Source organism: Lipotes vexillifer, unplaced genomic scaffold, assembly GCF_000442215.2.
Source record: "Lipotes vexillifer unplaced genomic scaffold, Lipotes_vexillifer_v1.1 scaffold777, whole genome shotgun sequence".
Taxonomy (NCBI): domain Eukaryota; kingdom Metazoa; phylum Chordata; class Mammalia; order Artiodactyla; family Lipotidae; genus Lipotes; species Lipotes vexillifer.
Window position 1 is genome coordinate 4259744 of NW_006784423.1, and position 13126 is coordinate 4272869.

Here is a 13126-nt window from a genome sequence, read left to right on the forward strand (position 1 = left end):
ATAAGAAAAGATAGATCTAAGCATTCATTTTGAATGACCCATATCTCATTTTAAAAGGTGGGAATCTATGTTGAGACTGAGGGATTGAAATTTATTTATTTATTTATTCTGTTTGCGGTACGCGGGCCTCTCACCGCTGTGGCCTCTCCCTTCGTGGAGCACAGGCTCCAGACGCGCAGGCCCAGCGGCCATGGCTCACGGGCCCAGCCGCTCCGCGGCATGTGGGATCTTCCCGGACCGGGGCACGAACCTGTGTCCCCTGCATCGGCAGGCGGACTCCCAACCACTGTGCCACCAGGGAAGCCCCTGAAATTTTAAACTAAGTGAAAAAGATGTCGAGATTTTTCAAAAATAAAGGCACGAGACCAATGGTTCATTAATGTATTTTAAAGCATATATTTACTGTATACATTTAACACATTTAATACAAAATACATTTAATGTATTTAAATCATACATAATAAAAAAGAAAAGCAGATCATTCTATTAGAGACTACGATGATAGCAATAAAATTTCTCACGACCATATATTTTCACATATAAATCTTCTTAGTAATTAAATTCCTTTACTTTTTTTAGCCATCCAACTAGCATGCAAAATTTTAAGTGCTACAAAAATTAGACCACTTTCTTATACTGAAAATCTGATGAAAATCTCATTTTTCTTTGATTTTCAGTAGTATCTACCACAGCTGTTTTATTATTTAAGTTGCCTGATTTTTTTTTTTTCATTTTATATTGGAGTATAGTTGATTTACAATGTTGTGTTAGTTTCAGGTGTACAGCAAAGTGATTCACCTGATCCATTCTTTTTTAGACCCTTTTCCCATATAGGTTATTACAGAACATTCAGTAGAGTTCCCTGTGCTATACGGTAGGTCCTTGTTGATTATCTACTTTATATATAGCAGTACCACAGCTGTTTCAAACAGTCTCTGCTTTAAATTTTTCTGGAACATTCAGGCCACACCCATATCTTCTAACCAGCCTTCCAAACTTACCCAGCTCTTTCCTTTCTCTGTAAGGCTGCTATTTATCACTCACTCAGTGATTTTCATGAACAGACCTCTGAGGCCGTCAAGGCGGCCCAGTACTAAGGAGACAGATATATGTCTTCCAATGTGAAAAGTTGCAGACGTCCAATGCAGATATGCTGATGTGCTGCTCCTCTATGCTTCTCTGTAAGAATGAATCGCCTCAAGTCAAAACTGCCTTCCTTTCCAGATCTTGTTCTCTTTCCACCGCTAAATAACTGACCTAGGTGATAATTAATAACAATAACAAACGTAGCAATACCAACACTTATTGAGTGTTAAGTTTGTGTCAAGAACTGTTGTAAGAGCTTCATTTGTATTTATTCACTTAGTCCCCCTGTACAGTTCTTATAAATTCTAATGTTACAGATGAGGAGACCACATCACAGATGACTTAGAAGAGTTTCCGGAGATCACAGAGAAAGCAGTAAACCCGGGATTTGAGCTCAAGTGTCTTGGCTGCCATGCTGCCTCCACCCAAAGGGCATTTAAAATCTGTCGTCTTTTAAAAATCAAGCAAGTAACCATCCTTTTCTGGCTGTTGAATAACTCATCTGATCTGGCACCCATCCTGTGTCTAAACCTTTATGCAGAATCAACAAATGTTTTAGACCATTTTTTGGAAAGACCCAGAAAATTATTTGAATTAAAATTTGTGTCTGGCATGAAAGATTAAAAAGTTGTTTTGAGTTCCTTTTAAGAAGTTCCCACAAATAGGTCCAATTAAGCAAGCCCTCTGCAGCATCTTAGTGGGGTTTCAAGAACTGTAGGCCTGCAGCTGTAGCCAGGATACATTAATGCACGTGCTCTGAGGCTGAGGCCCTGTTACAGCAGCTCACACCTCACTCCCTGCTCTGCTCACAGCCCTGTCGGTTCTCCCAGACCCCCGCCCTACACCCCGCATCCCAGGCACTGTCAGAGGTGTTTAGAGGTAGGGAGCTATTGTGGGGTCATGAAGGCACCATTCCAGTTCCTGTGTCACCTACTGGCTCATAGAGAAATGCCACTTTGTGAACTTAAAATCCTTCAGTTCAATTGTTAGCATTAAAAATCTCTTAAAGACGTGTCCTTATTTTAAATCCTAAGTTACTCTGCACCGTGTGCAGTCTCACAGTTGCTGAATATAGGATTGAGCAGAGTGCCTGCATCCAGTTATGGAAGAGGAAGAAACAGGAGACCCATTTCTGTTGAATTCCAGGGTCTTCTGAGAGCCCACGACTATAGCTCAATGTTTAGTCTTCTCCCCGGCAACCTAATGACAAGTTTCATCTTTAGACTGTGACTAGGACATTCACAGAGTAGAGTTAAATATTTGAATAATTTCCTTCATTATCAACAGGCTCATACACTCAGTCACTCCCCAGAGTGTCAAGAGTTCTTTCTTCTGCTCAGCTTTTCTGAAGATCAGGGCTGCGAAAAAACAGGCAACACTTCTGCTTCGTCTCTATGTGGTTTGACTGCTTTTGCGGGCATCAGATAAAGAAGATTCTTCCAGAACCTTGAGTTATAAGACAGAGATTTATCGGCCTGCCACTTCAGAACTCTGTGGGATTTCAAAAGCTTCAGTGATTGAGGCAGGAATGTGAAGTCACCGACTGGTGTAAATTCAATTAAGATGATTTTAATTTTCCTTTCCACAAGTGCTTCATGGAGTCCACTTTCAAGTTCATACCTGACTTCATTAGACATATAACTTTTACTCAGGACAATTATCAGTCTTCGGCTTTTCTCTATCAATGAATGGATTTCATCAACAACAGCTGAAAATACGAGAGGTGGCAGATTAAGAAAACTGAAAGGGTGGGCATGAGATTAAAATCATTTTGCACAGGGCTTCCCTGGTGGCGCAGTGGTTGAGAGTCCGCCTGCCGATGCAGGGGACACGGGTTCATGCCCCGGTCCGGGAAGATCCCACGTGCCGCGGAGCGGCTGGGCCCGTGAACCATGGCCGCTGAGCCTGCGCGTCCGGAGCCTGTGCTCCGCAACGGGAGAGGCCACAACAGTGAGAGGCCCGCGTACCGCAAAAAGAAAAAACAAAAAAACATTTTGCACAGTCCTAGTTTGTATTAACTCAAATTCACTAGTAAGTTTTTCTTTGAGATAAACCATTAATTCTCAACTTTATATGCCTATTAAAAAAGTAATCATCTACACAACGATATAATGAACACCTACTTGGCACTTTCTCTGTGCCATACCTTCTTCTAAATATTTTATGTATATTAACTCATTTAATCATCATAATGACCCTATGAAGAAAGTATTGTGATCACCCCCATTTTACGGATGAAGAAGCCAAAGCAGAGTGGTTAAGTAACTTGCCCAGAGTCACGTGGCTAGTAAATGGCAGAACCAGAATCTGAACCCAAGTGGTCTGGCTCTGGAGTGCATGTTCCTAAACATTCCACTATCTTGCCTCTTTACATGGATGGTGGAACATGGTAAAATTTGAATTAAAAGATTTTTTTTTAAAATCCTGCCATTATTCTAGACCACAGGTTGATAATTTTTTTCCTGTAAAGGGGCCAGGTGGTAAATATTTTAGCCTTTGCGGTCTTTGTCACAGCTACTCAACTCTGCTGTTGTAACTCAAAAGCAGCCATAGACCACACATGAACATATGTGTAGAGCTGCTTCAATAAGAGTGGCAGGCAGGACCTGACCTGTGGGTGGAAGACTGCCAACCTCTGTTCTAGACCTCTAGCCCTCCTCAGATAGAGTTCTTAGCCCAAACTAATCATATCGAATATACAAACATTCTTTATTTTTATTTAAAAACTAAGAAGAAATCTGTTTTTAAAATGACTCCTAGAAAAATAATGGAAATATTGGGTTGGCCCAAAAGTTCTTTTGGCTTTTTCTGTAACATCTTATGGAGAAACCCAAACGAACTTTTGGGCCGACCCCAATATAATAAAATTGATGTAATCGATGTAAAGTCAAGCAGAAATACTTTGTACGTGACAGAATGTCTTCTTAGATACAAAGAGTGACGCACAAGAATATCACAGTGTTGAATGCATCTGACAATTTGGCATATTATTCCTTTTGAGATGTTATCTATTATTAAATAGTATTCTCTATTTCTGATCTGTAATATTTTTCCTTCTTAATTTGTAACCCAGGAGGGGAAAAAAGAAACAAACACAACTGTTTCTTATTTCCTACTCTGTCCATTTAAATGCCCAACTTAGAATTTGGCACAAGGATGGTGCTCAGTAAATGTTGGATGAATGAATGAGTGATGGTAACTATGAAGACATTTGTATTGCATCATTTGTGATGCATCAGCATCCAAAATAATTTGACACCAGATTCCAAATCTCTGGAAGACTTCAAAGCTCTGGAGGACTTTCAGAGAAAACATGGAAATGTTACTAAATTTCTTTGATTTTAACTGTAATATACTTCAATACATGTGTCATAGCCATTTGTATTCACATATTAATTAAAAAATAAAATTTCCCAACTAAATTATTCTAGGAACCACCAATCTCCTTTTATTCATCCTTTGCCATCAGTCCTAATTTCTGCTTCAATTTTCTCACCAATGTTAATGCGATAAAGAAGAAACATTTTCTGGTAAGAATTAACCTGTTTTATAGTCCAAAGGATCACATATTAAATTAAGAACTGGCTCTGCTGTACAAAATATCATCAAAAGAGGTATTCTTACTATGGGGTATTTCTAGATAAATGCCTCATGATAATGACTCTGGACCTGCTTCTGAGAATGGAATGCCCACTTCCTTTCTCCAAAGACTCAGAGAACTGTGAAGCCAAGTGAAGAGACCAGGTCCCCAAGAGGCCACTTTTGGAAACAGTGCAATCTTCTCATCTTCTCACTACTGCTTGTATTGATTTAGCTGGTTATTTCTGGTTTAGAGGACTATTTCATTAGTTTGTTTTTAAGCAAGCAGAATAGCCTTCTGTAAGGCTAAGCTCTTCATCTTCTAAAAGTAAAGATGAAGTTAAAGATGAAAACTCCACTAGTTTTCTATCTGATATTTCCTTTCTTACCTCTTCCAGGCACCACATCCCGTTCAAATATGCATAACTTATACCCAAAATGCTTCTCCAACACACTGGGCAAAATCTCCACAGCAAAGGTGTGCTCCTCTCCGTTCTCGGGCCGACATTCTTTTAGGTAAGACACAAAAGCATCGTACGTTTTCCCATCTAGGAGATAAGGTTGACTCTTTCAATTAGTGTGAAAATAAGGGTTTATTTAAGTACAAATTTGAGCGAAAGTTCTGAAAAATGGGAACAGAATCATTGAAAAAGAAACGTTAAATATCGCATCCTCACCTCTAAATGCATCGAACAGTGCACATTAAATATGTGCAGTTCTTTGTATATTGTTCATACCTCAGTGAAGCTCTTAAATAAAAGAATAAAATATTTTTCATAGAAAACAAATAATTCTATAACTTAATGGCAAATTTAGCTCAAAGCAAAGTGAATTAACTTCGTTTTTTTTATATTAGTGAATTAGAAGTTGTAAATGTGAATAATGAATCTATAAAAACTCAAAGGAAAAATATGAAAATTATTTTATGACTTTGAAGGGTTCAAGACTTCATGGGAGAGGTAACTGTAGCTATGATGGAAACAGCAAGAGAACTAGAATTACAAGTGGAGCCTGAAGATGTGACTTAATTGCACGATGAAACTTTCAACGGATGAGCAAAGAAAATGTTTTCCTGAGATGGAATCTACTCCTGGTGAAGATTGTTGACCTGACAACAAAGGACTCAGAATATTACATAAAGTTAGTTGATAAAGCAGCAGCAGGGTTTGACAGGACTGACTCCAGTTTTGGGAGAAGGTCTACCATGGGAAAAATGCTATCAAACAGCATCCCATGCTACGGAGAAATCATTTGTGAAAGGAAGAGTCAATCAATGCAGCAAACTTCACTGTTGTCTTACTTATAAAAATTCCCACAGCCACTCCAACCTTCAGAGGCCACCACCCTGATCAGTCAGCAGCCATCAACATCGAGGTCAGACCCTCGAAAAAAGACCCAACAAAAAGATTATGACTTCCTGAAGGTTCAAATAATGTCTAGCATTTTTTAGTAACAAAGTATTTTTAAGTTATGGTATATACGTTGTTTTTTAGGTATAATTCTATTTTACACTTGATACACTACCCTATGGTGTAAACATATTTTTTATATGCACTGGGGAACCAAAAAATTCGTGTTACTAACTTCATTGCGATATTAGCTTCATGCAGTGGTCTGAAACTGAACCCGCAGTATCTACAAGGTATGCCTGCATATTAAAGAAGTCTTCCATGTAGCACACCACTATCAAGAAAGTCAAAAGCACACCACTATCAACAACCTGGGAATAATATTTGCATTTTATATTACAGACAATAGGCTAACCTCCCTAAAATGTGAATAGCTGCTAAAAATAAGCAAGCAAGCAAAAAAAAAAAAAAAGTCAACAACCCAGTAGAAGCATGGGCAAAGAATATGAATGGGTACTTTGAGAAAAAGGAAATACAAATGGGTCTTAAACACATGAGAAGTTGCTCATACTTTTGCACAGTAAGCAAAATGCAAGTGAAAACTACACTTCGATACCCCTCAGATTTTATCTATCAGATCAGCAAATATCCGAAAGGTTGTGGGTAAGGCTATGAGAAAAAAATGTACTCCGGTCCTTTGAAGGTGGTAGGCAGTAGAGAAATATGGAGCGCAAATTGGTAAATATCAATCAAAATAACAACTATATCCTCCTCTGCACTCCTAGTAATTCCACTTTAGGGAATTTTTCCTTCAGTTACACTGCACACATGTGAAACAATAACTGTATAAAAGTTATCCACCACATCATTTCTGCAATAACAAAAGGTCTTAAGCAACCCAAATGTCCATCACACGGTGACTAAATAAACAATAATACATCCACAGAAATACAACACTGTGCAACCCTAAAAAATGAGAGATTTTATAAACTAATATGGAAGGGTATCCAAGGTATAGTACAGCAAAGTTCAGAATACGGCACATAGCATGCGAAGATTTGTCTTTTCAACAGGAGTGAAATAAGATTCTCTATTCATATTCGTTTGGATATACTATCAATGTGGGATGGGGTGGGAAACAGGCACGGGACAAGTATACATGTATAATTTCTAAGACTTTTGGTGTCTGAACTACGTATGTCCTACAGACACACACACACACACATGGAAACAAAAGCAAGTGTAATGGATTAGATTTATTTTTTAAAATTTGGTAGCTATTTTGAATCTTGAGGACTTCTAGTCACCTGCAAAAATAGAGAAACTGAGACAGTCACCAGATAGAAGCTGGAGTAGATGAAAAGTGGCAGATCTAGGGGACTGGAACTCAGGTCATTTGGTGTGCACTTCAAGGTTCTTACAAGTACATCATGCAGCCTCCTTTGCCAGGTTAAAATAATGAACGATAATACAGTTCTTTTTTTTCTTTTTTTGGCTTTGCCGTGTGGCACATGGGATCTTTGTTCCCTGACCAGGGATTGAACCCGTGCCCCTGCACTGGAAGCACAAGAGTCTTAACCACTGGACAGCCAGGGCACTCCCAATTCAATTCAATTTAAATGACCTTTATTGAGTGTGAACTTTGTAAAGGCACCAGATGGCGTGCGAGCAATGACATTCAGACACACAGTCCCTGGGCCTAACCATCTCACAGGGCATTCAGAAGGACACTACACACATGCATGAAACAATTAGAGAACAACTTTTGGCAACAGATAAGTAAGCACAAGAAAAAGTGGCCCAGACAACGTTCATAACGGACAGTTCGTTCAGATCCATTTTTCTTATGGAAAACTTCTACCGCCAATATGTCTACAATATAATGAAAATGAGGTGAAGATTAATGTTTATTTATATAGCTTCTTAATAAAACTGTAAAATAAGAAATCCCAGCATGACGACATTCGTTACCTGTTAAGGTTTCATCTCTTCCCAAGAAATGTCTATAAAATAGAACCAAGTCAACTCTATAAATGGCACCCACGGTCACTAGGCATACAATGACCACTGAGATCAAAACAGCTACGATCATTCCTCTAGTGAAGACGTGGCCGGGGATGTCAACCGGGTCTTCTAGAAAGAAAAAGAGAATGGGAAAAACTAGAGAAATTTCACCAGCATCTTTCGCCATCACTCTGTGGTGGTCAGCTTTTACCTTTAACACAAATCTACTTGTCTACCCAACACATTCCATTGAGTTACTCCGCAGTCCTGCCTTTAGTCTCCAGTGGTGACCTCTCTGCTCCATAAAAATGTGTACAAGGGTATTCAGAGACGTGAACTGAAAGCATGACGATGTAGTCTGTCCACACTTTTGGAAGTTGGATCTCTAGGATGATAAGACACTAGGATGAGATTCAGAGGGACCCACACCTAAACCTCAGCTAGCAGCTTGGGAACATATATGGAGGCGCAGAACCTTGAGAGAGCAAGCACTGAGCTGAGTCTGTGTGGGCTCCAGCCTGGCTCCATCATCTACTTTGTACCCTAGGGAAAGTCACTGATGCCCTAACTCTTAGTATTTCATCTGTACACATAATACAGCTATCAAGCTAGTGATATTTTCTCCTTCACTTAAAGGGTTGCTGTTTTGGAGGAGGGTTAAACATTACACATAAGTAGTTGACACAGTGCCTGGCACTCAGCTCTGAGAATTTTTGTATATTTTTATATGAAAGTGTCCTTTGAGAAAAAAATTAAGGTTCCTAGATTGAGTCAGTTAATGCTCATTGTGGACAACATGAGATAACACAGAGGAGTATAAAGGATAGAATAATTATTTAATAACCATCCCACAGTGTGGCAACGGCCACCGCCAACACGCTAGTACATTTCCTTCCAGGTTTTGTTTTTTCCCTGAAAACATTTACTTAGTTGGAACCATCTGGTGATCACTCTTTACTTCTTAACATTATATTAGCAGCATTTCTCTAGGTCTTTAAAATTATAATTCATACTATCTCAGTATTTAGATCGACTGCAATTTTTCATAAATATACATAATGCTGCAATGAACATAGGCATAAACCCTTATCTATGTTTCTGATTATTTTCCTGGAGTAGATTCTAATGGAGGTGGGGTCAAAAAGAGTAAGCATACATACAACTCTTGCCATCGTGACACAATTTTAGGGATTATCTTTCCAGTAAAATTATTTATTAGGATGTAAGTAAGCAACCATCGTTGCTTAGTAAGTGAACTCTGAATAAAGCCAGCCCCTGGGGTTCCTGCATCTCTGAAAGGCTTACATATCTATGACTGTGCCGCACAAATACACATACTCTCACGTTGGCCCACACACTCCTCCAGGGATAATGGTGGAGTCAAAGACCCTATTCCCCACACAACATTTGTGAGCCCAGCAGAAGGAAGAAATGATCAGGGTAGAAACGTCTATGGCAGAGACAGCACAGCCATGCATTGATCTAGGACAGTTTACACAATTACTTCTGAGCAGCTCCTGAGTCTGTGGCCCTCGGTTGGACTGTTTCGGTGGAGGATGCCCTCCATCAGGTGGGCGCTGAAAAACTCTGAGTCCAGTGATCAGAGCTATCAACTAACTGTCCACTTGCCAAGTCCAGGGACTATCCCAAGAGAGGGAAGCCTAAGTTAGTCTTTGTTGAACGAAAGACCACACCCAAGGGCCCCTGTGCCCAGGGCCCAACTAAGGTAGGGTGGAGGCGGCAATCACTCCTGGACCACTGGCCTCATCCTACACAAAGCAGCAAACTTTCCTCCTGTTGTTCAGAGTGTGCCAGAGCTGCCCGGACCACCTCCCCTGTGACTCTCACCCACCAGCATCTCCAACCCTGAGCTCTACCTACCTCCCCGCTCTGGGCCCCTGGTTGCTACACAGGATTGGAATACGTTTGAGAGCAAAAGAATACACTTGAGGTTTTCATTCTCTGCTTGGAATCAGGGCACAGGGGATTGCAGCAAGGGCTGAGCACCAGCTCTGCCACTGAACGCCTGTGACACAGGGCAAACCCTTCACCTCTCAGGAGCTTGGTTCCTGGTGTGTAAGATGAGGAAGTGATGAGTTACGACAGGTCTCTCAGCTGCAACATTCTAGGTTTCCACAAACTGCCAAAGATAAAATTTCTCACACCTTTTTTCAGTAAGATGAAGCTTTTGGTGTCTATGCCTCCCTCGCTGGCTGCAGTGCAATTATATGAAAAGTTTAGATTGTTTTCATTAACATTCTCAATTCTCAGTATTTTTGAAGCAAGCCATTTGCCTTCTGAAGTCCTGTAAGAGAGGAAAATGGTTTAGCAATAGGCTTTGTGTCATTGCCAACAACGTTACTCATGAAAGAGGAATTTGTATGTGCAAATACATCTGCACAAAGACACGGCTCTGTGGACTCCAGGGAATATCCCCTTCTGGTGGGTTCTCTTCAAGTGTGAGCCCCCTGCTCCCCGGGGGTCTCAGCCCTCCTGAGACCATGGCCCAAAGCCATTCAGAGACATTGTAATGGCCATAGGGGGACGGCGCTGCAAACTGCCTAAAATTAAAACGCCTGGGAGGTAACGATGCTCAGTGGAAAACACAAGAAAATATTCTCTCTCTCAATTACAGGCACACTTCATTTTACTGAGTTTTGCTTTATTATGCTTCGCAGATACTGCACTTTTTACAAATTGAATGTTTGTGGCAACAGGGTATCAAGCAAGTCTTTTGGTGCCATTTTCCCAACAGCATTTGCTCAATTTATGTTTCTGTGTCACATTTTGGTAATTCTCAAACTTTCACATTTTTTCATTATCATTATATTTGTTAAGGGGATCTGTGATCAGTGATCTTTGATGTTACTATCATAATGGTTTGGGCATTTATTTTAGCAATAAAGTATTTTTAATTAAGGTATGTACATCATTTTTTAAGATGCAATGCTATTGCACACTTAATAGACTACAGTATAGTGTAAACATAACTTTTATATGCATTGGGAAATCAAAACATTCACGTGACTTGCTTTATTGTGATATTTGCTTTACTGTGGTGGTCTGGAACTGAACCCTCAATATCTCCCAAGTGTGTCTGCGTTTTCCCCCTGTCCTGACTACTCAGCATTCCTCCCACTGTGAAGTCTCCACCAGCTGTGACAATGCCGCGGATCGTTAATACAGACACAGATTCATATCAAGTTTGTCCTAGCAGTCCTAACGACCACTCTTCTTTTGTTCAGCATTTAAAATAAATTAAACCCACTATTCTCAGACACCCCCAAGCACATGAGAAATGCCAATTAAGCTGCTCAGTGAGTGTCCGAAAATGACCGGAGGCCACCAGGAGCGGCCAGCTCTCTTTCTCTACTAAAAGGACTCAAGTCACCCTGTCCCTGATGCAGGGCACGTGCTCTTGGCATCTGCCTCCTGCTAGTGGCAGGCTCTGAAGGTGCACAGTCGGCCAGCACTCCCAGGTGTAGTCGCTCACCCGCCAGGCCCCCCCCACAGCTGGGATGTGGTACCCACTGTAGCCTCTAACTGTCTCAAATGCATCTTAGAAGAGAAGTCATAATTCTGTACAGAAGACACCCACCCAGAAATATCAACCATCTAACATCAATGTAAAATCCACAAAGAAAGTTAAAAAAACCCCACTGAGAAGCCAAAATAGATGACATAAGTTCATGCACCCAGTATAAAGAAAGATTTAGCCTCGCTTAAGTCCTTAGTTTAGCTGAAGCTCCATTTCTAATAAGTTTGGTGAATTGGTCTTCTGTGCCTCCAGAGATTAACAATGGATCGTGAGAAGGAGTAAATGCAGGAATCCGGTGGGGGACAGACACTGAGGACAAGATAAAGTGGCAGGATAGCCACGCAATCCAGCTAAGCCAACACTCCATGAGCACTAATCACGCACCCGGTTCCGGGCGAGGGTATAAAAAAAACCTCACAAGTGCAGCTAAGGTGACAGACACCTTAGGACCACTACTCACTAGAACCTGAGTGTATAGTTACCTTAATAATGACAGTAATGACCCAAAGCCATTCAGAAACATTGTAATGGCCATAGGCTTAGCATGTTTTGTTTTAATAAGTATAACCATTCCTTAATATAGGCTATTTAAACTAGACGGCATTTGGCAATTTTTGCACCAACTCTGCCTCCTAGATATTTATATCTAACCATTGCCCTGTTTGCTTTTTCTAGCTGTTCTTAGTGTGTTTCTAGTTTCCATTAATGGACTCTGACAGGAAAGTGCTGCCATAATTATGATCAGTGGCAATGGACCAACAACGATGTCACAGGGCAGGAGACCAGTCATTTAAATTAGTATTTTCTTGGGTCATCACTTATATCTGACAATCTTTGGGGACCCTTCTGGACTCGAGAAAATTCCTCACTTCTCACCTTTAAGAAAGATAATCCCTGTAAGGAATGTTCTAAAAAGAAGCTCTGAACTATCTCTAAAGAGCAGGAAGCAGTGTCTGTGTCAGCATATCTCACGCCCAGCAAAGAAATCCACCCACCCCACTCGCCCTGCCACACACACAAAGCTATCTTCAGAGAGCTATTTCTCTCTTTGTGATTTCCGGTAATTCTCAAGTATCTTATAATGAATTATTTTCAACAATCAGAACAAAGAAAGCTGTGTGTGTAAGCCAAGTACAGGGCATAGATCTGGACAGGTAGCCACAGATGGATGGCCTGCCTGTGTCCAGGGCTGCCCCCAGGGTCCTCAGGGAAAGGTACTGATGATGTGCTTTGTCACCTATGGATACCCAGTGGGCCCCACGGTGACACGTGGGCAACACAACTAGGCACGCCTACTGCACACAAGGGGCCTGGAATAACTTGTACGTGTCCCAGGCTCCTGACCTGGTCTTTTCTCTGGTACACTAGTAAAAACAAAGGATTTAACACAATTTTCAAACTTCAAATGACAGTGGCCTAGGTAATCACTCTTTTATAAGATGCTTAGGTAAAGTCCCCACCCCCATCACATCCTGACTGACCAAAAGCTACTTCTGTAAGGCAATGCTAAAATGCCTCATTGACCTTCTTTTTCTTTCTTTCTTTCTTTTTTTTTTTTTTTTTGCGGTAC

At 40.7% G+C, this 13126-nt stretch overlaps 1 protein-coding gene across 1 annotated transcript in view; it reads right to left on the reverse strand.

Moving 5' to 3' along the window:
• Positions 1-2438: 2438 nt before the first annotated feature.
• Positions 2439-13126, reverse strand: part of IL18R1 (interleukin 18 receptor 1) — a 32818-nt gene continuing 22130 nt past the window's right edge. Inside the window, exons 7-10 of the mRNA XM_007456832.1 lie at positions 10184-10323; positions 7986-8147; positions 5055-5213; positions 2439-2794 (exon numbers count right to left, since the gene is read on the reverse strand). Of these exons, the coding sequence (XP_007456894.1) occupies positions 2439-2794; positions 5055-5213; positions 7986-8147; positions 10184-10323 (817 nt within the window). The remainder of the gene's footprint in view (positions 2795-5054; positions 5214-7985; positions 8148-10183; positions 10324-13126) is intronic.